The 24,757-nt window shown below is 41.6% G+C and overlaps 1 protein-coding gene across 1 annotated transcript in view; it reads left to right on the forward strand.

Annotated features, from left to right (window-relative positions):
* The window catches only part of STXBP4 (syntaxin binding protein 4), a 136,433-nt gene extending 114,753 nt beyond the window's left edge, over positions 1-21,680 (forward strand). The window contains exons 17-18 of the mRNA XM_054585433.1: positions 5,459-5,516; positions 21,506-21,680. Coding sequence (XP_054441408.1) covers positions 5,459-5,516; positions 21,506-21,620 — 173 coding nt within the window. The 3' untranslated portion in view covers positions 21,621-21,680. The remainder of the gene's footprint in view (positions 1-5,458; positions 5,517-21,505) is intronic.
* The last annotated feature ends 3,077 nt before the right edge of the window (positions 21,681-24,757 follow it).

Genomic DNA, 24,757 nt, shown 5'->3' on the forward strand with positions numbered 1-24,757 from the left:
CCTTCTATATAATATGCACAAATAGTGAGCATTGCTACAGTCACACAGCCATAATTCACCAGATTCCACTAGATCTTTTAATGTATCATTTTAATAATTTTGGAGTTCAGTATCTTATCTATATTTGGATCTGGTTCTGTTCGTAGTTTTATCTTTTGGCAATGGATTTTTTTGTTCTCATTTCTCTGTGTCTCATTTGTTCTCATTTCTCTGTGTCTCATAATTTTGACTGAATGTCAGACATCGAAGGTACCAAACTACAGAGACTGAGACAAATGTTATTTAAACCCTGAATGGGCCTGCCTCTCTTCTGTCAGGCCATTAGTACATGGGGACTATTCAGAATGGTCTTATCTGCAGGCAAGCTGGGTTCGCATTTTGTATCTCAAGTTCAGCACAGACTTCAGCTTCCTCCAGTGCTTGTGCGCTGCGCCGTCCTCAACTGGCAGGCTGGCAACCCTGCGCCCCTGCTTCTGGGAACGCTTCGTGTCTGTTCTCTTGCCCTCCCCTTGAGGGGGACAGCCATTGCTCTTTGCACAGTGCAAGGTTCCTGGTAGGTGAGGGGGTGGCGGGTTGAGGAGAGGCTGCTGGTTTTTCTACTCCAGTCTCTGGTTAGGCAGGCCTTGTGTGCCCAAGTCTCGAGGGTCACAAACAACGCCACTTCCTACTCGGGACCCAGGTGGGTTTCCTGCCCTTCTCCTTTTGGACTGTGGAGTCTGCTTTGCACCAGTGCAGGATTCTAGATTCGGAAGGTTTCCTGCCCTCGCCCCTGCAGTGAGTGGGGATGTAATGATTTCTTGCCCCTCTCCCAGAAACAGATGACTTTTGCCTCATGTTCCCCAGACTCCTGTCCAGGGTGTGGGGGTCTCTTGCTTCTCTTTCCCAGCAGCAGCAACCTATTATTTTATCTCAGAGGAGGGTCCAGGCACCTGCAGGTTATACCCCTGTGCCACCCATAGCAGTGGGTCACCATGTTGTGCCCCCGCAGGGCCAGAGCAGATGGCGTGCCCGCTCCACCGGGAACCCTTGCAGGGGCTGCTGAGCTGCACCGCTCCCGGGGCCCTCAGTCTCCTGCCCATCCCCCAGCCTCTCTCCTGCGCAAAGAGCTCTTCAGGGAGAGCAGGCTCTCCTCGGGTCCAGGGCTCTCAGGAATGCTGGTCTGTAATCAAACTTTACAAATTTGTTAATTTGCTAGATGTTTTCTTCTTACCCATTTTTATGGCTGCGCCTCGTCTTCCTGTGCCCTGTCAAGACAGAAGGAGTTTGTTTGCCCCGTGTTCCCTCAGAGAGGCTTGTTGCCCCTTTGGAATTCAATTCACCCAAGAGTCAGCTCAGGTGAGGAACTCAGTTTCTGAGGAGCTCAGAATATATTGTTTTTTTAAGTTGCGCATCTTTTCCCCACATATGGTGGAAGCAACTTTCTCTTGCAGTTTTCTTCATCTTAAACAGGAGCAGATCTCCTGCTTCCTTTTTAAGAAACTTCCAAGCAAGTTTAACATGGCCTGCAAAGCCATGCATAGTTATATTTGCCTGTCTCTCCAGCCAACTCTGCTATCACTCCCCGCTCCCTCCCTCCCTGCTCCAATAACAATGATCTCAGTTCTTGAACCGTGCCCAGCCCTTCCCCAGCCCAGAGCCTTTGCACATGCTGTGCACTCGGCCTGCAGCGTCCTTTCCCACCTCTGTGCCTGGGTGACTGCAGCTCCTCCAAAGAGCCTGCCTTGATGTACCGCACCCTGCATCCAAATTCGTACATAAATTACTTCCTCATTCTTTCTCACAGCTGGACATTAGCCCATTATCTGGATATATTGTCTGACTTTAATCAGTCCTCTTGGTGAATATTTAGATTATTTTTGGTCTTTTGTTTTCATAATTAATAATCTTATGTGTAAAGTATATCTATCGGATAAATTCCTAGAAGGAAATACCTGGATGCAGTGCTACACAGAGACAGTTCAACATTGCAGCTCTATCCTTGCCAACAAGTGACAACCTTTCCCTTATTTGTAAAATGAAGAAAATAACACCAGTACCTCTCCTAGGATTGTGAGGTTTTCTGAGCTGGTACCTGTATAGAGCTTAGAGCAATATCTAGCACATAAACTTCTCAGTAAACATCAAAATGTTATTATTAACATTTAAGATTTTAGATAGTTTCTACCCATAAATGTGTTATCAATTCAAACTCCCATCAGTTTGAAAATGACCGCCTCTTACATACCCTCAACACAGTGTCTTATTAAAACCACTTTTTAATCTTTGCTAACATGATGAACATGATCTCTCATAATAGTATTTCTCTTATTAAGAGTGAAATTAAGCATATGTTCATATGTTTAAGTGTATTTGCACCCTGTGTCCTAAATGTCTCACATGTTTCACAGACTTCTAGTTATCAATGATTTTTTTTTCCTTACTGATTGTTAGAGTTCTTTATGTATTAGAGAGTTTTGCCTTTGTGCTATGAGTCAGTCTTTCAGAGTGTTCAATACTTTTGCTTCATAGTATTTATTCCTATTTTTAATGTCTTTACTTATTATTATTTTTTAAAGCTGCATGAGTTCAAGGTCCATGTTTATTGTTCATCGTTGTATACTGAGCACCAAATCAAATGCTGAACACATAATAAATGATCCATAAATATTTAATGAATGGGCCAAGCATGACAAAGAGAATCTTGGTACTTAAGTAAACTGGGAAATTGAAAGGGAACTATTTGGTATGGACATGTGATGAGTTTGTTTTGGGGTATGTGACATTTAGGTGACAGCCAACATTCTAAGTTGAATACTGTACAACACTCTTAATTGGCAAGACCCTCACAAAGACTTTAGAGTCATCGCTGTGGGGGGTTTGACTGGAAGCAGATGACCCCTGATGGATGGAAGGTTATGTGAGGTTCCTTGATAAACACCTCCAACCAGAAACAATGTCAAGTGATCACAGTTGTTATAACAATTGTTTAAAAAAATATGAAAAGAAAAGGAAAAATAGAAACATTATGTATTTGCAAGTACAAAGATATGGGGAAGGTAGAAAAATTTTAATGCCTTGGAACAATAACGATTACTGAAAAGTATTTAGATCATATGTTATAATTATGCCCCAAGTACTTACTGTGAAGAAAACCTTCACTAGTGGAAAACTGAGTTCATCTTAATCATATAAGCTTGTGGAAGTCAACAGTGCTTTTTTAATATAAAGTAGGCTACTTGGATTATCAGTATATTCCATTTTCCAGCTTATAATCAGACATTGTATTTTCTGTTACTGAAATATCACTGAGAGATAGTTACTGTCAATTTAGTCTCCAAGGCTGTTTTTTTACAGTATTTTCACTGCATGAAAAAGAAGAAACCATTCAGTCTTCTAAAAAGAAATGATGATTTTTTTTCAGAACAGAGAATTTATCCTAAAATAAGCTACACATATTATTTAATACACAGGAATATCCTGATGGCTAAGGTCGTCAAATAACCATTTGCCTTAAATAGATATGAATTGGTACCCTTAGTAAGTCTGTTGTGAAGTTACAATCCCTGTTCAATAATTGTAAGAAAATGAACTGGGCAGGAATTCTCTTCTGGTGGCATAGGGGATGTGGTATCTCACTGTCAATCTCGATTTTCAAGTAAGCCTGTGGATGTAACGATACTATCTCTAAAGTATACATGTTCTCTCCTTTTCATTAAAATTCTATAAATTAAGAAAGGAGGAGTACAAATATGATTGTGCTAGACAGACAAATAGATCAGTCAGGCAAAAGTCCTAACCACATGAGGATGACTTTCAATTTATCATTTATCAGAAATCCTGGTATTTCTGGGCATTTTTGCCATGAAGCCAGGGTCTTTATGTACAGTCATCAGACTCTTCGCTGCAGGCGAAGGGCTTGTCAGGGATGAATGAGGTGACCTGTAACAAAGACGCAGAAAATGCGATGAGAGAAAATGCATGTACTTGCACTGGGGCAGCAGCAAGTTTCTCACGGTCTGGCTGGCTGAGCACCGCTGGCTGCAGACACTGGAGGACACACAGGAAGTGTCACTTCAGGAGCTTTCAAGAAGCCAGTCAATTGCGTATGTCGAATTCCCAGAAGTGCTCATTTTCTACTTAAAGTAGGAACATGTATCCATTACGAGAGAAAAGTATTTCCTAGGTGGCCTGCGTTTACCTAGGAAGGAAATAGTTACGAATTTTTGACCAGGATCTTATTTTATACAACCTGTTTTAGACTGGAGAGAGACATAAAATAAAGCTTGTGTTGCTTGCCTTCATTATAAAAACAACATTCTGAGTGATGCTGTCAAAGAATATTCTTTACAAAGCAAATGGTGATAGAGTAAGGTTTTGTTTCATTCAAATAGTCACTGTTCCTGCACCTTTGGTCCACCTCTCCCTGAGGCTTGGGTAAATGGAAATCAGTGGTTTGTTGGGGTAGCCCAGTTATGTGAGGTTCCTTGATAAACACCTCCAACCAGAAACAATTTCAAGTGATCATAGGAGGCTCCTAAACAAGGAGGCTCCCTGAGCTTGGAGTTCTTTCTTTAGCACATTAATCTGTCCTATACCCATCAAAGGAGCCATGATAAGCCTGTATCAAGGACTGATCCAAAAGGTCAATTAAAATCCTTAGCTGTACTCAGGGATGGAGTGGAAGGATGGACAACATTGTGTTCTAGAGGGTTCTAATTGGAATATAAGAGAATGTGGCTACCTCAGTATGGGCCTGTTTTCATGGAGTGATGAGGACAAAAACGCACTCATTTACAAACAATATGGCCAAAGAATTGCTTGCTTACTTTAATGTGCACCTCTTTATAGCTAACTGTTAATCCCATTACAGAAACGGAAGCTAACTTTAGCAAATTGTTTGGCCACTTATGTTTAGAACACAAAATTCTTAAATAACAAAATATAACACCACAGTCCATTTAAATCACTTTGCTAAACTTTTAAACTTCGTAAGGCATTCTGTCTTGTCCAAAAGCTACTTCCAAACCCATGCTGACCTGGCACTCATGCACACCATTCATTCCCAGTGGAGCTGAGCAAAATAAAGGAAAGGGAGCCAATTAAAGAGACTTTGAGCCAGAATAGACAAGCAGAGGCCACCTTGTCCATCCTTCTGCCTCCAGGCAAGAATCATCCCCTGCACCGAAAATTTTTACTTGAATCCTGCTGACAGAAATGCTCTCACTACATGTAAATGACAAGTCATAATCCAGTTAATGCAACTAAAGCAGAGGAACTGTTCAGGGCTTATTTATGATGTTTTAAAGAAGCTGAGTATGAAAGCTCATCTGAATTGTTTTCATTCTTCCTTTCTAGAAAATTATTTTGTGCAAGAAATGTACTCAAATCATTGTGGAAAATGTGGGAAGTTGGTGTCTAGGAAATTAAATACATTTAATTAAATCTTATTCAGTGTATTTTTGGTTTCCTTTCGCTCCAGGCCTACCTTACGGGTGGGAGGAAGCTTACACGGCAGATGGCATCAAGTACTTCATCAAGTAAGTGCGAGCATCTCCACCAAGTAAGCAATTTTTTCACATCTGGAGAGAACCTGGAAGTTGCAGAATGATCAGCAAAACTAAGAAACACTCTTGGAGGTTACAAAAATTAGAAACAAGAAATGTAGGCTCACCATTTTCATTTCATGTGATTTAAATGCTCATATCAGATATCATTTGGGGAAAGAAACAAAACCTAGTAATAATTTCAAGGGAAACATCAAAAAATAGGAGCAGGATCATCATTTGAATTTAAATATTGACTGCCTGGATTCAGTTCTGGTTTCAAGTACTGCTATTTATGAAAAGTTAATCTAATGAAAACTCCACTTAAAACTTCTTAGTAATACTAATAATAATGAACATTTTCACTGCTTTGCAAAGTACACTGCTCATTTATCTGCAGATTTCTTTTTAAGATTTGCCATGTGCCAGGCAGTGTTCCATGCAGGCCTTGCAGATTCCATAGTGAAATACACAGACTAGTTCTCTGATATCGTGGAATTTACACAATAGTGAGGAAAGACAGGAACTAAGCAACTGAAGAGATAAACGAGATAGTCTATGAACAGAGGTGATCTTGGTGGACTCTCAGAACACCCTTGCAGGTATGTGTCCCTTATGTTCTGTTTAACAGAAGAAAATTAAGAGTCTAGAGGAGGCTCCTAAAAAATCCACAGCCACTAAATGACCAGCCCAGAGCAGAATCAGTCTTCTGACTCCACGGTTCTCTCCACTGTACTAGACTGTCACCAACAGAGGCCTTTCTTTGAAAGGGATACGTTTTCTAGCTGCCGAGCCGGTCAGTTTTACCCTGGACAGAGCACTCTGGGATTCTCCCACAGTGTTTGCGGTAATTCCTCTCATGCCAGAGCTGGGTTATATGGGCAAAAAGGGACTCCTGACAGACTCCGAAGATTCCAAGAGATCCCTTAGATGTCCTTTTTAAGAAATGATAGTTGCTATGTATTTGGGGAGGAGAAAGGAGAAGTGTCCTTGCTGTCCTTTCCAATAAGCAAGTATTTTCCAAAGCAGTGTCCAGATTTTCGATTCTCAAGCGCTGGGACTTTACACAGGTTCTTCCACCTCTCTTCACCTCAGCTTTCTCATCATAAAATAAGGGGTATATTAAGTACTTTATAAAGTTGTTAAATGTGAAGCACCTAGCATAGAACTTTGAACACAGTAGATGCCGAATAAGTACTCATAAATTTACAACATGGAGAAATCATCTTGGTAGGAAAAAAGAAAAAGAAAAATCATGTGACCATTAACAACATGGAGAATTAAGAAGCTTCATATTTGAAAAGATTTAAGACAAAACTAGCAGTAAACCTGTCACAGTGTTGTCATGATGTATATTTTCTGTGGTCTCTAACAAAAACTAATTAATAAAACAAAGATATAGTTTAAAACCTGTGAAGGAGAAAGGGACTTTTGGAGCAGAGGACCCAGGAATTCCATGCATAGACTACATTTAGCACCATACTAGTCACTTCCAGAATCATAACTCTTCTGGATGGAAATTGCACTGTGATACGCCGTGTTAACTATGCTTAGTTCCTGGGAGATTGGGTCGCTGTGCTGTCCGTGTGGCAGGAAAATGAAAAAGCATATTCACATTTGCATTAGGTTTCTTTCTCATATTAACTTTGTAATGAATAAGGGAAAAGATATAGGGGTGAGGAAGGAAATGAGTATTTATTGAGCATTAGCAGTATTGAATAACCAGACATACATTAGGTGTATTTTTCTATGCATCTATCATTGAATCCTCGTAACAGTGTGGAGAGTGGGCATCGCTCTACCCATTAGGGTGGTATTCTCATGGTAGTGAGCTTCATCCTGCCCTCTGCCATGCTTGTCTTCTAGAAGGTTCACCAAAGAAATGGCTGATCAAAGAAAGGCAAACTAGTATTCATTATTATCTGGGGTTCTGAATCCCTAGGCATTTGAAAACTGTCAGTAAATGAGTCCGGATGCTGTGGGGAGCTCTTACCTAAGCTTAGCCTTAGCCGCCTGTCAGTATATTCTAACCAAAAGGTGAGAGGCAGAGCCTAACTAGTGTCCTGTGAGGAAATGATACCGAAGGCGTCATCACTGACTACCGAGGAGAAGGAGGGAGCAAGAGAGGGCCAGCCAAAGAGCGAGTGTGTCCCGCCGCCCAGTACCCATGTGCTTAAGCTGCTGTCCTCACAGACTGGCACAGTAGCCTTGGGCTGGGCTCCTTCCACAAGGCAGAAGAGCATCCAAGGAGACAAGAGAAGAGAAGGAATAAACAAGCCCTTTGCCTGCCTGCTCTGAGATCTAACTCGTAGTCCCTGTGGAAGGAATAGAGACACTACATTTAGGTAGTGCATTCTAGTCTAGAAAATATATCCCTTAGGCTGTGTTTTGGAAGCCCATCAGTTGTTTTTGACCTTAATTTTGACTCATAAGAAAAGCAGAAAAGAGAGGATAAGAAAAATCTGTTCCCCAGAGGACAATGGTGGATATCCTTGTCTCACCATCGCAGTTGGAGAACCTGTGTGAAAAAAGAGGCTAAACCTGTCAAGGCCACACAGTGACACTACAGAGCAAAGATACAGACCCAGGGCTCTCTGGCTCCAAAGCCACCCCCCAAACCCCAGCCCACCACACGTGCACACAAGCGCATGCGGACACACGTTGCTCCACCTCCATCTCCTTATTTTAATATGGTATCTTTACCCAAAAAAGGCATCTTAAACAGATCTCCATTTAGTAAGAGCTCTATACACAATGGGAAGGGGGAGATAGGGCAGGGGAGAGAAATGGGGGGAGGGGGGGAATGGGGACAACTACAATTGAACAATAAAAAAATTTTGAAAAGATGAAATAGTAGATTAGAAGCCTAGTCCTAAGAATAAGTGGTTACCTCCTGGAGATCAAAAAGGTCAAACTGTAAAGACAAGAAAATCTGACACTATACCAGTGCTTCCCTTACCCAGCCTCATGGGGGAACAGGGTGCTCTGAGTTGGGCTCTTTTTGCCAGACGTTAACGCTATTCAAGCACCTACCCTTATTTCTGCTTAACTATTCTTGATGAAAGTCTTACTTAATAAGTGTTACGTATTTCCCTGCCTTCTTACACTGAGGCTGCTGAACAAAAACGAGTTCTTATGAGTGTCAGTCCTGCGCATTACACAGTGAGCCCTGCAGAGGGACGTTAAGCCGCGTTAGCTAGAATGCAGACCCAGCTGTCATCTCTCTGCTCTCGGCGTGCCCATCCATCCCCTCGTCCCCATTCTGCTTTTTTACCCTTTACACACTTCCCCCTCTTCCCCAGGAGCTTCTTATTTGAAGAGGACAGGGTGCCAGACAATCAGACGGATCTGCATTGCTTGTAAATAGCCCCCGAGTGTGTGTCTGCAGCGGCTTGTATGGGGGTCAGGCGCATACATTCTGGCACAGGTGGATTTGATCAGGAAGGTTGTATGGTTGAGGGGAAAGAAGAACATGGGCCTTGGAGTTGAAGAAACTGGGTTCAAATGCTGTTGTCTCCATAGAATAGTTGAATGACTTTGGATGTGTGTATGTAACCTCTCGGAGCTTTAATTTCCACATTTATAGAGTGGAAATAATATCAGTGCCTCCTAGGCTAGGGTTCCTGTCCAGAATGAGTGAGCTTGTGTATTAGAAGAGCCAATCATGGCACCTGAGCCCAAGTAGACGCTTGCAGCACGGTGAGCCGCCCCGGCCCCCGCCATTGTAACATTTTGATGGGGGTGGCTGCGTGGCTCTTGGCTGCCTTCAGGTAACTGACGTTGCCAGAGAGAAGTAGCGCCTGCATAAGCAAACACCCACAGCCGCTCTGTGACTCTCTTGGAACTTCGTTTCGCTTTTTAGCTTTTTCTTTTTTTAATTATTTTAAAATTTTTTATATTGTTCAAATACCTCTGTCTCCATTCCCCCCCCCCCACTCTCCCCTGCCGCACCCACCCGCACCTCTCACCCTCACTCCTGCCCCACTTGGGCTTTGTCCACGGGTCCTTCATACGTGTTCTTTGGTTTGCCCCTTCCCCTTATTTTCCCCCGTTACCCCCCTCACCCTCCCCTCTCATTACTGTCAGTTTGTTTGTTCTTTCAGTGTTACTGGTTATATTTTCCTGCTTGTTTGCTTTGTTGATTAGGTTCTACTTATAAGTGAGATCATATGGTATTTGTCTTTTACCGCCTGGCTTATTTCATTTAGCATAATGCTCCTCAGTTCCATCCATGCTGTCACAAAGGGTAGTAGTAGCTCTTTCTTTTCTTTCTGCTGCATAGTATTCCGTTGTGTAAATGTACCATAGCTTTTGGTTCCATTCACTTATTGATGGGCACTTAGGTTGATTCCAGCACTGGGGTATTGTAAATAATGCTGCTATGAACAACGGGGTGCATAGCTTTTTGTTTTTCAATCTTCATCGTCCCGCTACACCAACCAAAATTTGAGGCTGGACAGCCTGTGTCAGTTTTTGAGGCAGAGGCGGCTCATTTACCAGGCAAATGTGCTTTGGCGGCAAGAAATAACAAGACCTGAACTCAGGTTATCACCTCTCTCGCCTCTACTTAGAAATGACTGCAATCACCCCTCCAGAACACCGGAGGAGATGATGCTCTGCAGACATATAGCCTTTTCCCTGAGAGTGACATCTGTCGCTGTCTTCCAAGAAAGTAAATTGTCGCAGCTGATGGAAGCCAAGCCCCAGGCAAAGGAATAGCTGTCAGTGCTATCCCGAGAAGGCCCAGATGGAGCGAGCCCTCATGGAGCGTTCCCATCAGCCATGTGTCCACTGCACAGCTGTGAATACTTCGTAGTTACCTGCGGGAGTTCTGACACCGGAGAAGAAAGCATTTTACCTGGTGTACGCAAATTTATTTCAAGTGTTGGCATTGCTAGAGTGTTTCCTAGAACCAAAACCACGTATATCTCTATACGTATATGTGTGTATATCAATATATGTGTGTACGTATATGCACATAGGCTGGGCTCGCTCATGTGTGTGTGTATGTGTGTGTGTGTGTGTGTGTGTGTGTGTGTGTGTATGCATTCATGGGAAAATGTTCTTACTTTCTCCTTAGAGAGTTGCATCACTTTTAAATTTAATGACAAAATGCCAGTTATCTTGATGGTGCTATAATGCAGTTATCTGATTCACTTGAGCCATTTATCTACCCTACTTGTTCTCTTCCCTTTGAAGCTGTATACTCTTCCAGATTTATAGTAGTCTTTAGTGTGATTCCACTTCAGAAGTTCATATACTTCATCTGTATGTTATATAATTTAATAAGATCATTATGTGAGTCATGTTTGATAGTAGAAGTGAGTTTAAATATTATAAATTAGACAGCTGCTACATTGCTTTCATTGTACTCCTATTTTTTATTGGAAGATTCAGATTTATTGTGATCGATGATCATGATTGTATTAATTCTCCATTGCTGCATAATAAAATTTCCCCAGATTTTGCAGCTTAACATAATAAATATTTATTTTCTCACCCAGTTTCAGAGAATGGAAACTGCAGGCACGGTTTTGCTGGCTCATCATGGCTCTCTCTCTGGGTTTCTCATGAAGCTGCAGTCAAGCTGCGAGGCAGGGCCGGGAGCCGCAGAGTGGCTCAGTGGGGTTGGAAAATCTGTTCCAGGCTCGCACACGTGGCTGTTGGCAGGAGGCTTCATTTCCTCGCCACACCGTGGCCCTTTCTCCGTAGGGCCCTAGGGCTGCTCACAGCATGACAGCTCACTTCCCCCAAAAGCAAGGGGCAAGAGCAAAAGTGAGAGCAAGAGAAACATCAAGACCAAAGCTGCACTGCCTTTTATAACCAATCTCAGAAGTGAGTGACATGCCATCACTTCTGCCATATGCTGTTGGTCACACAGACCAACCCTGGTACAGCGTAGGCGGCAACTGCATACGCAAGGGTGTGAATGAGCTCACTGGGAACGATCTCAGAGGATGCCTACCACAGCGCTGTTTCATAATGGAATATGTATAAAACCCATTGTTTTTTTAATCATCTATACATCTGTATAGACAATACAAAATTCTCAATACCAGATACTTGCTTCAAACATTACATTATACTTTGGTGATTTTTCAGGGAGGTATAATCATTTGTTTTTAAAAGTCTGCTTCATAATTCTCCATCCATTCATTTGTGTTAATACGCCTTTATATCAGATCCTAAAATCTGAGACATTGCTTTTTATGTTATAAATCCTGTTCTTCATTACATAGGAAGCATATTGTACTTACAGCATTAGAGATATGTATCAGTATAATTTAGGCAGGGAGTCTGTGATTTCTCAATAAAGCAAGTTTCTATCTAGAACAGGGAAGGCAAATGGATTTCAACTCACTCTCTCAAGTGTAGTTGTTAAGAATTCTGAGGCCACAGTCAACCTCACTGACGTATGGGTTGAAGAGAGATGTCCGCTGTGCAGTGGAGGGGAGGTGACAGACATGCAGGACACCTGCCATGGTGCTGCCGTCCTTGGTGTCCTAGAGCACATCGCAAACACCAGAACTCTGCCAGGATGAACAGTAGTGATGCAAATCGTAGGCAGGAATGACAAAATAAGCAACAGCAGCACCCTCCCCCCCGACAAAGTTCTTATGAAATATTCGGTATTCAAGAGCGTTGCTTTTATGACCCGAAAGGATAACTGATTTCTAGTAGGCATAGTTTTTCTTGTTTCTCTCCAGTCAGAGTTCATTAATGACTCAAATGGTTGTCTGAACTGGGGTAAGACATCCCAGTAGGTTGTTCCCAGGTAGGAAAGGGTGTGGGTCATAAACTGTAGGTGAATAAAATTGTCATTGTCAGCCTGTATGAATTAAAGACTTAAGTTACAGTGTTATCTCAATTTAAAGCTAAATAAACAACACAAAAGAGAAAAATCGAAGTTATATTTTCTTACCCCCTGACTTTATTTTGCTAGGAGAGCCTATTTTAGGTAATTCCAATGTAATTAGAGATTAAGGAGATGTGAGAAGGGAGAATGGAGAGGAGGGGACAGTTTCTGGATTGGAAATAAAAAGCTACTATTTTTGACTTTGCCTAGACCTGTGGCAGATATTTTCACTCCACCTTAGTGGACATTGTCAGGAGCTCTCCTACCGAAGACCTCATTAATTTGGCTGCTTTGATCTTTGAGGAGTTAAGAGGAAATCGCCACTGACAAACGACTACATCTAAGGCCCACTTGATGAGGTGCCACGGCTGTTTGTGTGCAGCTAGCTAACTTCAGCCTAGAGAAGGAGAATGCGTGTGGGCGCCTCACTGTCTTTTGCATGTATGAGAACCCTGAGCATTTCATCCCAAGGCTGTAATGGACAGGCCAAAAGAGGACTTGAAGGAAGAAATACAGACCTTTTTTAATATTCTGTCCCCAAATACTTCTCAGCTATGAATAAATTGTAAGGTATTGAAGCCACTAGTTTGGATGTAAGCATCTATGTGACAACTGGTTTAGAATATCCAGTAACCAATACAGTGCTTTGTGTGCATAGGGACTGGATAAATATTTATCAATGAATGAATGTCGTCATTGGCAATTTGCAGAAGCCATTGCTGAGGGAAAAATGTGGGCTTTAGTATCAGACGGGATTCTGATGTTTATGCCACCACCTTTGAGTGTGACCATGGTAAAATGGGTATTATTTCAAGTGTCTGTACTTCCTTTTCTCATCCATAAGCAAGGATAGTGGTTTATATCTCAGGATTGTTTTGATAATTGAACAAAACAAGGGGTATGAAAGCCTGGCAAAATTCGCGTATTTTATATTATAGGGCTTTTCCAACGAAGAAGTTTTCAGTGACTGCACATAGAAACCAGTAGCCACAGCCTGTGCTTATGCCACTTGGCGGCCAGTCGGAAGCCCTGTGACAGGACAGAGAGGCTGCACTGCTCAGGAGCCTGGGACAGCTTGCTCTGGGTTTTCTATAAATATCTAGGAAGAGGTGTAGCGATATGCAGTGCTGTGTGAGCAACTGTCATTTAAACGAAAGGCCAGCCAGCTGGCTGAGGTTACTCAGAATGGCAAAGCACACTGAAATGAATAAAACATCCAGATCCAGAGAGCTAACAGCAAACTCTTTTTTTTCCCCACTTAGCCAGTGACAGGTATAACTGAGGGCAGGAAGTATGATGGTAGCATTTCATTGGGAAAATAGAAGCAAATCTTCTGGAACTGCATACATTCATCTCCCTTCTGGGGTTTTATACTTTTTATTCAGCCAAATGGGAATTCTCTCTGCCTGCGGGATCCTTTATTTCTATTTGTCAACAAATACTAAGGTTTTATCAAGCACTCTGCCTTAAAAGCGTGGTTGCTGTATTAGTCTGCTTGGGCTGCCATAACAAAGTACCACAGACTGTGTGGCTCGCTCTCCTGCTCACCAGAAGCTAACAGCCTCGTGGACAAAACAAGACATAGTGAGAGTTCATAGCCACGTGATGTGAACAATGTACACTGCTGAGGAAGCAGGCTTCTCACAAATGCTGTTCATTCATACTTAATCAAATTTTTTACCAATTTTGTGGCAAGTGCTTTAAAATGCTTTAGACATATAATCTATGATCATTAAATTAGTCAGTCAACACATCTTTAATTATTTCATCTTGTAAAGCTGACAACCCCTTTTCAGATGGCCATTTAATCCATCCCAGAACCTCGATACCCTCCCCAGAGAGGAGTGTAGCGTGATGGTTAAGTTCTCGGGAGTCGGATTTGGACCCAGATCCTGGCTCTGATACTTGCTGGTTTTATGGCCTGAAGTAAGTTCATTGATCTCTCTCAGTATTAGTTTCCTCATGTAGAAAAAGAGAATAGTAAGTGTAACTCTCTCTCCTTTAGCATATACTAAGATTGTAAAGGACAGCTAAGTCCATGTATTCACAAGTCCAAGGTGGCGCCTTTGGAAACAATCAGTATAAAAGTTTACGGGAGAACTATAAAACCTAATGACACGTTCGGTTTTTATCCCATAATTTTTAACTGTAATTGAAGGTGTCTGTTTTTTGGTACTTACCTGTTATGGAGTCTATAGTACTGATAAAGCACCTCCGACTTTAGAGATGGTCTTATAAGGGACCCCTCCAAGTCCCTCCCAGCTTTGTGATTTTTAGGCTGTACAATTCTTCTCTAATACAGTATGTATATTTATATTTTTAGTGTAGTCAGTTTAACTTTGGCGGAAAAATAATATTAGAATAAGTATAAAATTAGTTGAAATTGTATGTTTCAAATAATTTTAGTGTTTTTGAGATTTTGAATTTGGAAATGAAGAAAAGTACATTTAGTCAGATGTTTATTAAACTTATTTTATTGGGTAAATTAAGCAAAAGCCTTATAGACTGTATTATAATTCCCACTATTTTAATAACATTAACATTTAAAGTAGCTTCTATATTTCATACACTTCTTCTCATAAGTGGGAATTTAATTTGAAAACTTTGGCAGTGGTCTTGCTCAATTTGTTCCTAATTAAGTTTATTTTCATTAATCTATATTCCGACAGTATTTTGATTATTGATATATATTTAAAGTAGTGTGAAAATACACATTTATTGCCTGTTTTCTGTATTTTAGACACAAAAAGCTCTTTGGTTTGTAGAAGGTGTACATGTACTTACTGGGAAAGTCATAGTCGTGGCTTCATCTTGCAACACTGTCTGAACTGACAGTGATTTAGAATGGCATTACCCCCTGTACCAAATCACTGCCTTGTAGTGCTCACATGCCAGTTAGTGCAGGCATTCAGGTTGATGAACGGTTTGTTTTTTCTTTGGCTGGTGCTTTTGAGACCCCAGCCCCTTTTAACTCGTGGCCGTACCATTCCTAGAGCCGCAGTGTGTTCTGCACTCAGTTAATGGACTCAGACTCCTTAAAAACCCCTGGCCCACAAGACACAAACATCGGTTCTCTTACCTTGCATTGGTGGAAACTAGTCACATGCTCACATAAGAATGTAGTGGAGCTGGGAAACATAGTCCCTGTCTGGGCAACTGCCTCCGGGTAACACCTCTCCAGTTCGTAAGAAATGTACCAACTACAGAATTCTATGTGATTGTTTATTAGTATGTAACAGTCCCCTGTGTAGGTATCAGTGTCAGTGGGACATGTTCTTGCAATTCTTTTGTGTGTTTTTTAATCCTATCATGATAGAAAACAGTAGCGATTGCTAAGAGTTACCCAGAGCTGTAATCTGTGACTATAATATAATTTCTTTCTTTGAAAAATCAATTGCGTCAGCTTTGGACCTGGGATGTTTTGGCTCCATACAAATCTGCCAGCAATCTAAGCCTCTATATATTATTTGAGACACTGTTATTGATATTTCCAAATTTGGGGGGGGCGTTCATTTTGGGTGTTATAGTTTTACAAGTCTAGTGAGATAGCAATTTTTTATATTATTAAGCATAACTAGTATTTTATTATATCGCTTTAGATTCTTGTAACATAGTTTGATATCTGAGATCTACAAATTTTTAAGTTAAGATCATGTGCCACATAACAGCATTTTGGTCAGTGATGAACCACGTATGTTACGGTGGTCCCATAAGATTATAATGGAGCTAAAAAATTCCTGTCGCCTAGTGATGTAGCCGCTGTAACGTCGTAGCACAACACCATCATTCCCGCCTTGGTCATGACACTGGCGTAAAACGTGTTGCTGGTTTATGTATTTATTATAGTATACTGGTTATTATTTTAGAGTTTACTGTTTCTCCTTTCACAAAAATAAGCTTGCTGTAGAGCAGCGCTACCTGACTGCAGCAGCGGCAGCCTCATTCATCTCGCGCTCACCATGTCTCTCGATGCATCATTTTCCCTTGTGCTTGATTTAATCTCATGCGGCTTTGCACAGTGACGTGGTGTATAGCTGCACTGCCCGCCCTAGGCGTGTGTAAGTGCGCTCTGTGGTGTTTGCACATTGACAAAATCCCCTCATGATGCATTTCGCAGAATAGATCCCCATCGATAGGCAGCGCATGACTGTAATTGGATTTTTAAATTTTCAAATGATAGCTTATAAATTTTTTATAGACGTGCCATAAATATGTAACAGAAATAAAATTTATTTTCAAAACTGTAAAGATTTGAATGGGATCCTGCTAATATTTGATCATAGCCTCACTGGATTTTCAAATTCCTAATTGCAAAATGCTCAAAGTGTTCTGAGAAATATTTATTTTTGTTTTAGCAGTGTACTTCCAAATTTATGTAAGAGGAAAGTCTTTATATATCGGGGGATCAAATGCCTGTAATTTTGTCTTAAACATGTTTGGAATGGATACTTCATATTGCTAACCTACAGTCATTCTTATAACAAGTGTCTGACAAGGTAACATGTGACCTCATGATTTGGTGACTTTTTAATCTTATTGACATGATTCACTTTTTCTTCTTACATGTGATTTGTTTTCAATTGGCATTTTTTTTTTGAGTATAAATCTTTTATTGCCTTAGTGTTTGCAGTTTATGGCCAGTTGTAAAATTTTCTAATGCTTCAACATTACTGGTGCCAGAAATAGACTGAATTAACATATATTTACTTATTTATTCTTGTTTTCTAGTTCATATGAATGTTACATACTAAAGATTGCCCCTCCCCCACCAAAAAAAAATTAGAATTCAATTGCTTTGGCTCATTAACTGTGGCTTCATCTTAAACGTGATTAAATAATACTCGCAGTCCTCCTCAGCTCGCCATGCTGTACAGTCTGCAATGGAACACTGACAAAAAGGCCTCGTCACCATCACAGACGGTTATATGAATGAATTTCTAGAAACTAGTGTACTTTTTATCTTTCAACCATTTTTCTCTTAATATGCTGCCCTAAATTTGTATTTTAGAAGAAAGCATTTTGCATGCTAGCAGGTAAGGAACATAAGGAGGGCAGTTATAATAAAATTTCAATAATTCACTTACATTTCTTTGCCAATAAAATAAATCATGTTCTGTAAGGATTTTTTAATAAGCTCTAAAACATGTCTTTCAATTTATTGTATTATTATTATAAAAGAAAAAGGTCGATACAATCATCTTCCCAAATCACATATTGATGTTTGTTAATAACAGATTTGGCAGTCATTCAGAGGCATGTAGTATTATGCTTTCTTACTTTTTATTTTTTTTTATTTTTTTATTTTATTTTAATTTATTTTTTCAAATACATTTGTCTCTGCCTCCCCCCCACCTCTTTCCCTTGCCCCCTCCCTCCTTCCCTCCCTCAGCTCTTCCCCTTTGGTTTGTCCATGAGTCCTTGCTATATGTTCCTTGACTTTCCCCTTCCGTTCCTTTTCTCTGCCCCCCGCTTCCCTCTTGTCTCTTTTTTTAGCTTTAATTTCATTGCTGACACTATCACACAGGTCCCCAATTCCCAACCCCGCTTTGCCCACCTCCACCCAGTCCCCGCCCACGCCTCCCCTGAGGCCATCACCACACCCTCGTCTGGGTCTGTAGGTTCTGTGTACGCATTCTTTGGATAATCCCTTCAAATATATCTGAACTGCTGTTGATTGCTCCCCAAATCAGATCAGATGCATTCTCTGCAGGACCATTTGCCAGAGGTACTGCATGTCCAAATGGAAGATTTTCATGTTTCATAGCCAGCCTCATTTATTTTCTAGACCTCTAAATTTTTCATTCTAAGTAGCAGCCTCTCACTTTATGAACCATGGGATCTTTATTAATTAAACAGAGTCAACAGGACTGATTTACTTTCTCTCTTCTCAGTTGAATTACCAAGCACATAAATCAGGGAGGAAATATTTCTAATACTAGAATGTTCTCCAAGCCAGTAAATGGGGGGATTATCTTGTCACACTGATTATGTCAAAGCTCTTCAGTTACAATGCTCACTAGGACATAAAACTGAATGGTACACACACAAATGCCCCATTCCATCATCGTAGGAAAAATTCCAAGTTTTTCTTGCAGTAACCAGAAAGTTCTAATTATCAATAAAACCAGCCATGATCATTTATGGACTATGCGCTCATTGCCCGGCATTTTCCATGCTTCACCTGAGCTTTAGAAGTGTTGGCCCTGGATGTTTTCACAAAGACCCAGGGGTGGAAGGTGCACTTGAAGCATAGAACACTCTCTCTCTGCTGCTGAAGTTTTATTTCTTTCTAGTGAATAGCTGCTATCATTGCATTTTTTGGGTATTTAGGAGTGTGTTTTTAAAACATACAGAAAAGCGTAGCATGAACATAAGATTAATCAATGAATATTTGTGTTTGGTGTAATATCAGATGTTGTCTCATTGCTGAAAAATGCTTAAGGAAAGTTACTGGTGAGGATGACTTTCTGGTGGAACTTTCTAATATTCATTGTTCAGAGTCTATAATGACATTTCTCTCGTAGGCATTTTGCTTTTGATTATTTTGAATGATCAATTTAATGGAATGTTTGTATATGGGCAGTTATAATATTTCAAGCATGAGAATATTTTTTTAAGTCAGATAGGAAAGCCTGCACCTGAACTCACACGCCCCTTCCGACAGTCGAGCCTGTTCTTCCTTCCACCCTCCCCCGCTAGGGAACGTGGGAGGGAAGGGAGGATTTGTAGTAATTTCTAGTCTCTTCTTTGGACTAGCGTATTGTAAATGTGCTGGTAAATACTGAAGCATATAGATATCAAGATTTTAAAATTGTCTCACCAGACTTCTTCCTTTTGGTTCTAAACACGTACTTTGTGCAGGACAACGGGTCCTCCTCTCACCTCGTGTGGCGTACCCCGCTTAGGTCACACTCACTAGCGTTTATTTAAAACCACTCTCCATTTAGGCAGCTTTCTCATTTTATAACGGCCTTGAAACGAAGTTAACCTGTGCAGCATCAACTGCTTTAGTAAGTTCAGCCTCCATAATTAGAAACTCCATTAAGCCATTTTAGAGATAATAGTAATGTGGATTACTGTCAAGAGAATAATGATTCTTTGTACTACTTTACCACACTCTGAGGTTTTGAAACTATGAAGATGTCTGGCCTTACCACCTTCACCTTGATTCTTAAACAACTTGAACTCTTTTACCCAGTCGTGAACCTATCAGTGATCTTCTTCCATGGAAAGATGCATTTTTAATATTTAAACGTACAAGTTTAACAGCCTGTATCAGGGGATATTGATAGAATTTAGAGTATAGGACTGGAAACAAACCAAATGCAGTAATATCAGTGAAAGTGACCATTTGTACTTAATCTAACATTTTCAGTTATCGTCGACAGCCAGCAAGAGCAATTTTGTAATAATTCCCAAATTGCGTTCTATAGAACACTAGCCCCATGTGTGTGCTAATAGGGGCATACTAGTGTGAGAAGTATTGCATACTCTTGGAGAGTCAGAGAACACAATGGTGTATTTAAAGTTCTGGGAAATCCTAAAGAAGCCTACCTACCTATGTTTAACCTAGTGTATCTCAAACCTAGTTGACCATAAAATTCTCTTCTTCACATAACATTTATTGAAGACCCTTGGGACACACTTGGGAAAATGTTATCCTGTAATGTAGGGGACACTTTCAGATCCACAATTATTTTTGACATTCAAAAGCTCCAGCACTTGTGACTTGCTCTGAGACCTGACGCTGCTTTAGAGGCTGAGTTTGGGTACAATAGGAGTGAGGGAAACTGAGGCAGGATGGATGAGGGCAGTGGGATAAACCAAGGGTAGAAAGAATATCTGAGGAAAAGAAACAAATAATCCTAATTCCAGAAGCTGTCAGTCCAGCACACAGGCGCTGGGCGGACAGTGGTGGATTTAGGGCATCATCCAGCCGCACCCGGGGCGCTGGGGAGCAGTTCTGAGAAACACCGTCCACCTGGCAGGGGCATGCTTTCTGATGCTCCACCGCTACCCGAACATGCCCTCTGTCTTGTTTACGTCCTTCCCTTCCTCTGCTTCTGTTCTTCCCCGAAATGCCTAGTCATTTGTTCTGAAAACATGTTAGGCACCAGGAATTGAAAGAGAAGAATCAGTTCTTGCCCTGAAGGAGCTTCATAGGCATTAACAGAGATTTGTTGTATAGCCTAATAAGAGATAAGACCATGGATACAGTTGGAGGACTATAGAGGGATAGTTGGTTCTTTAGAATTAGTGCACTGGATTAACAAGCTGGGAGAAAGGAAGATTGTAGCAGAGAAGAAAGCACTGTTGAAGTAAGAGAAAGAAAAGGGAGGGAGGGAGGGAGGAAGGAAATAAAGAAAACCTGAAGTTTTTCATGCTATGAAGTATGTATTTGATCCAGGAAGCATTGGCTCGGACTGAATTTTTAGCAAGTGAGCATCAGTAGTGTATGTCATTAGAAAGATCTCTTGGCTGGAGTGGAGCATGAATTAGAGAAGAACTAGAAGAGAGGCAGAGAGACAAGCAATTTCAGTGACCCAGGCAACAGCATTGGAAAGGAGAGGAAGTAAGAGATTCCAGAAATGTGACAGCAAGACAGTTGCAGAACTTGCTGACTGAATGAATGTCAGATAAGGAAAAACAAGGGATCCAAGATGAATCACTGTCCTGCAATTCTTGTTACTGAAGAAGAAAAAAAAGAAACAGTTTTTGGTGAACCTTAAAACATATCTAAGACTTATTAAAAGATTGGATCCAGGCCCTGGCAGGGCAGCTCAGTTGCTTAGTGTGTCATCCCAAAACACCAGAGTTGCAGGTTCAGTCCACAGTCAGGGCACATACAAGAATCAACCAATAAATGTGTTAGTAAGTGTAACAATAAATCAGTCTCTCTCTCTCTCTCTCTCTCTCTCTCTTCCCCTTCCTCCCTCCCTCTCTGTCCCTTCCTCTCTCTCTCTAAAATCAATAAATTTTTTAAAAATGTATAGATTAGATTCAGTTCCAATTACTTCCTGTCACAAGGGACTGCAGTAGGGTAGAAGCAATGTCACTAGGATAAGTACTTGCATGGATGGATAGGACAAGCTTCCAGATTGTAATTGCGTTCCTTGTTCTTCTCAAGTCACGTAACACAGACCACCTCCTGGATCCATCCCGTGATGAGCGCATTGAACCTGTCTTGCTCAGAGGAGAATGAAGAGGATTGCTCCCGAGAACTTCCTGACCAGAAGAGCTAACGGTTTTCTGTAGGAAGCTGAGCTCCGTGGCCTTCCAGCACCTCGGTCTACATGGATGACTTTGAGACGCAGTGGTCTAAGATAGGAGTAAACGCATATGACCTATTGATATTGTGAAATGGAGACTCTGGATTGAGGGCGATTTTTTGTAAAACTTTTTGCTACAACTGTGTATATTTAAAGGCTCAATTGCCACTACAGTAGTTCTTTAAGAATAATCTAGTCCTATTTTTTGAAATCATATATAATTAAATTTTATCTTATGTATATGTTTATATATAATTAGAACTTTGTAATTTTATATGCAGTTCTTTATGGAGTGTCTGATACAATGATTTCTAGAATTAAGACCAAGGTTAGAAAATTATGTGCACATAGTGAAACACTTCATTTATTTAAAAATTCACTAGACTTCTATATTTGTATCTTAGGAAAGTGATTAAGCAAGCTTTTGGGATTTTTCTTAAAGATCACAGTTAACTATCTCATAGGCTACTGAATACAGTCTACCCTTTATGGGACTTTTGAATTTACATAATGCTTTCCTGACCCTGTTTTATTTACACCATCCAACACACCCATGAGGCAGATCCAGTGGGTAATTTTTATTCTGTCTTTCATTTATGGAAATAGTGGCTCAGAGAAGCAAGGCACCTTGCCCTGAGTCTTCTGATTCTCTGTCCAGCCCCCTTTCCACTGCACCCTGCTGTCCCAGCAGAGGCAGGTCACAGCCCAACACAGAGGGCACCTGGTTCTGTTGATGCAGCTGAGCCCCACGCTGTGCACCCTGGTGGCCGCCGAGATTCAGGAGGCACCTCTTCAGTTGAACATGGCCCCCACATAACCCCACTGTGATCCTAAAAACCTTACCCCTTCTTCATTCCCAAACCCTTGCCAGGTAGGAGCATGGTTTTATGATGTTTCAGCAGGCTTCTTGAGGCTGGCTCCTATCAAGGATTTGCCCTGCGTAGGTGGCCCTTGCCAGAGGCAGCATTTCAGGGGCATCCAGAATCTCCTCTGCTATCAAAAGAGACACCCTTGAACCCTTTTGCTCCAAGTTCAAGACCTCATTATTGCTGATACCATCCACCAAACTAATTATGCTTTTGTTCTTACGTTATTTTATTGTAAGGATGCTAGACAGCGCCTAGCAGGAATGAGCCATTGACTTGGAGTGCTAAGGATTTTCTCTCAGTTTAATGATTCAAACCCAGGGCTGGAAATTGGAGGGGGCGGGGGGAAGGAAGTGGGGAGGAAATCATTTCAAATGTGCAGGGCATTAGGTACCAACTGAAAAACAAAAAGGCACTTATTCAGTGTTGTATTTTTAGGTAATATGCTTAGAAAGTGAGTAAGAATCATTAATTACTCAGAAAGCCTGTTCCCAAACCATACCTAGTAACACAGAGAAGCTACTGTTCATCACTCTGGCCACTTTTTTCCTCTTCTTTTCTCCCCACCTCCCCCACTAATACTCCTCCCCTCCTCCCCCCTCCCCTCCCCCCTCTCGTTCTCCGTCTCTACCTCCCCTCTGAAATACAGGTAGGAAAACAGAACTCAGAACCTTGAACATCATCTAGTTTCCAAACACCTGGTGAAAAAGACTCATTTTTCAAATGAGTTCTCATACAGAATCACAATATATGTAACACAATTTTAAAAATATTGCCGCTCTGCTTAAAACAAGACGAAGGCCTGGAACCCGGTGAAAGCAGCCCCCAGCACTGCTGTGCGAACCCAGAGCGCCTCGGGAGCCTGGGAAGACTCATCAGCCCCGAGAGTTCACGCAGGGACTGAGTGACCCAGTGAACATCAGGCCTAGACCCTCAGTCTCCCAGGCCACTGAATCTCATATAGCGTGTAAGATAGATGTATATTGTAACTACATGTATACGTTGTGCTCACGCACACATTCCTGAATGTACATAGGCTTTATCATTTATGTCTAGAATAATGATAACAGAAGATCAAATCCAGGCTGATAGGTAAAGTTTCAGAACGGCTGGAAAGGACAGAGTTCCGCCTGATGGCTGTTTGAATGTTAGGAAGCTTCAGGGAGACAGGTTTTGAGAGAAGCCCTGGAGGGGGCTCTTCCCTTGAATCCCCCGTCAGTGAGTGAGATTCCCAAACACCTGGAGTTACTTTTATAAGTTAGCATCTGTAGTTGTGAAAGCACAGGCTTTTTGTTGTTGCCCAACGAATGGGATGGCATTTCCTGCTCCCTCCTGGGAGTGTTCTCCTAATTTGTTTCTAGTGAGGAAACACAGAGGAGATGCTGGAGTCACTGGAGATCAAGGTCTCAGGCACACGTTTCACTGACAGGCATCTTGTATGTTAACTTTGCTATTTTGTGCCACTTCCCTCCCTGCTTCCGTCAAATACCTAACGGGAAAGGCCTATAAAATTGCATTATTATTTATTAAGTATTTCTGTGCCATATGTTGTGATTGGCAGTTCGCATATATTATTTTATTATCCTCCTAAAACAACCCGTGAGGTGGAACCCATACTCGCCCCATGTTGTACAGAAGAAGCTCAGGTTTGGAGAGAGTGGCTAACCTTGGCCTTACAGTCACACGGCACTCGTGTAGAAGCGGGGGTTTCAGGCGGGTCTCACGCAGCCGCTCTGGGCAGAGCTGCGTACGTCACTGTGTGGGATGCTAGGGGCAGAACTGGGGTCTGTGGATCAGCTTCGCAAAGAGGCAGGTTCTGGTTCGGTGCAATAAGGAACTTCCTGGTAGTCGGCGCTGGAAAAGAATTCCCCAGGAGAAAGCGGGAGGGAGCGCTGTCCCAGGAGATGGTCCGTCCGCCTACACTCCCTACTATGGGAATGTTGCTGGGAGGTGCAGGGACAGAATTGACTGTGTCCTTTGAGCGGGCTCCAAGATTCCACTCCTCTTCATGCTCCTCTGGCCTCTAAACCAGCAGATAACTGCCCCAAGACATGCTCAAAGAAACTTACACTACGGACGTGTTACCAGTCTTTTTTCCATTGCAAATAGAACTCCCAAATTATTGCGCGGTGAGTTAACATTTACGTAGCCAGTCTTGTCTTTTATATAAACCAGCCCTAGCAATGTGTCATTTTAAACTCTCCTCCCTTGACCCACTGACTCAGATTTTTAGGGTTGGGCCAT

Source organism: Pteronotus mesoamericanus, unplaced genomic scaffold (assembly GCF_021234165.1).
Source record: "Pteronotus mesoamericanus isolate MK-2021 breed Mesoamerican mustached bat unplaced genomic scaffold, CSHL_Meso_final contig_84, whole genome shotgun sequence".
NCBI lineage: Eukaryota > Metazoa > Chordata > Mammalia > Chiroptera > Mormoopidae > Pteronotus > Pteronotus mesoamericanus.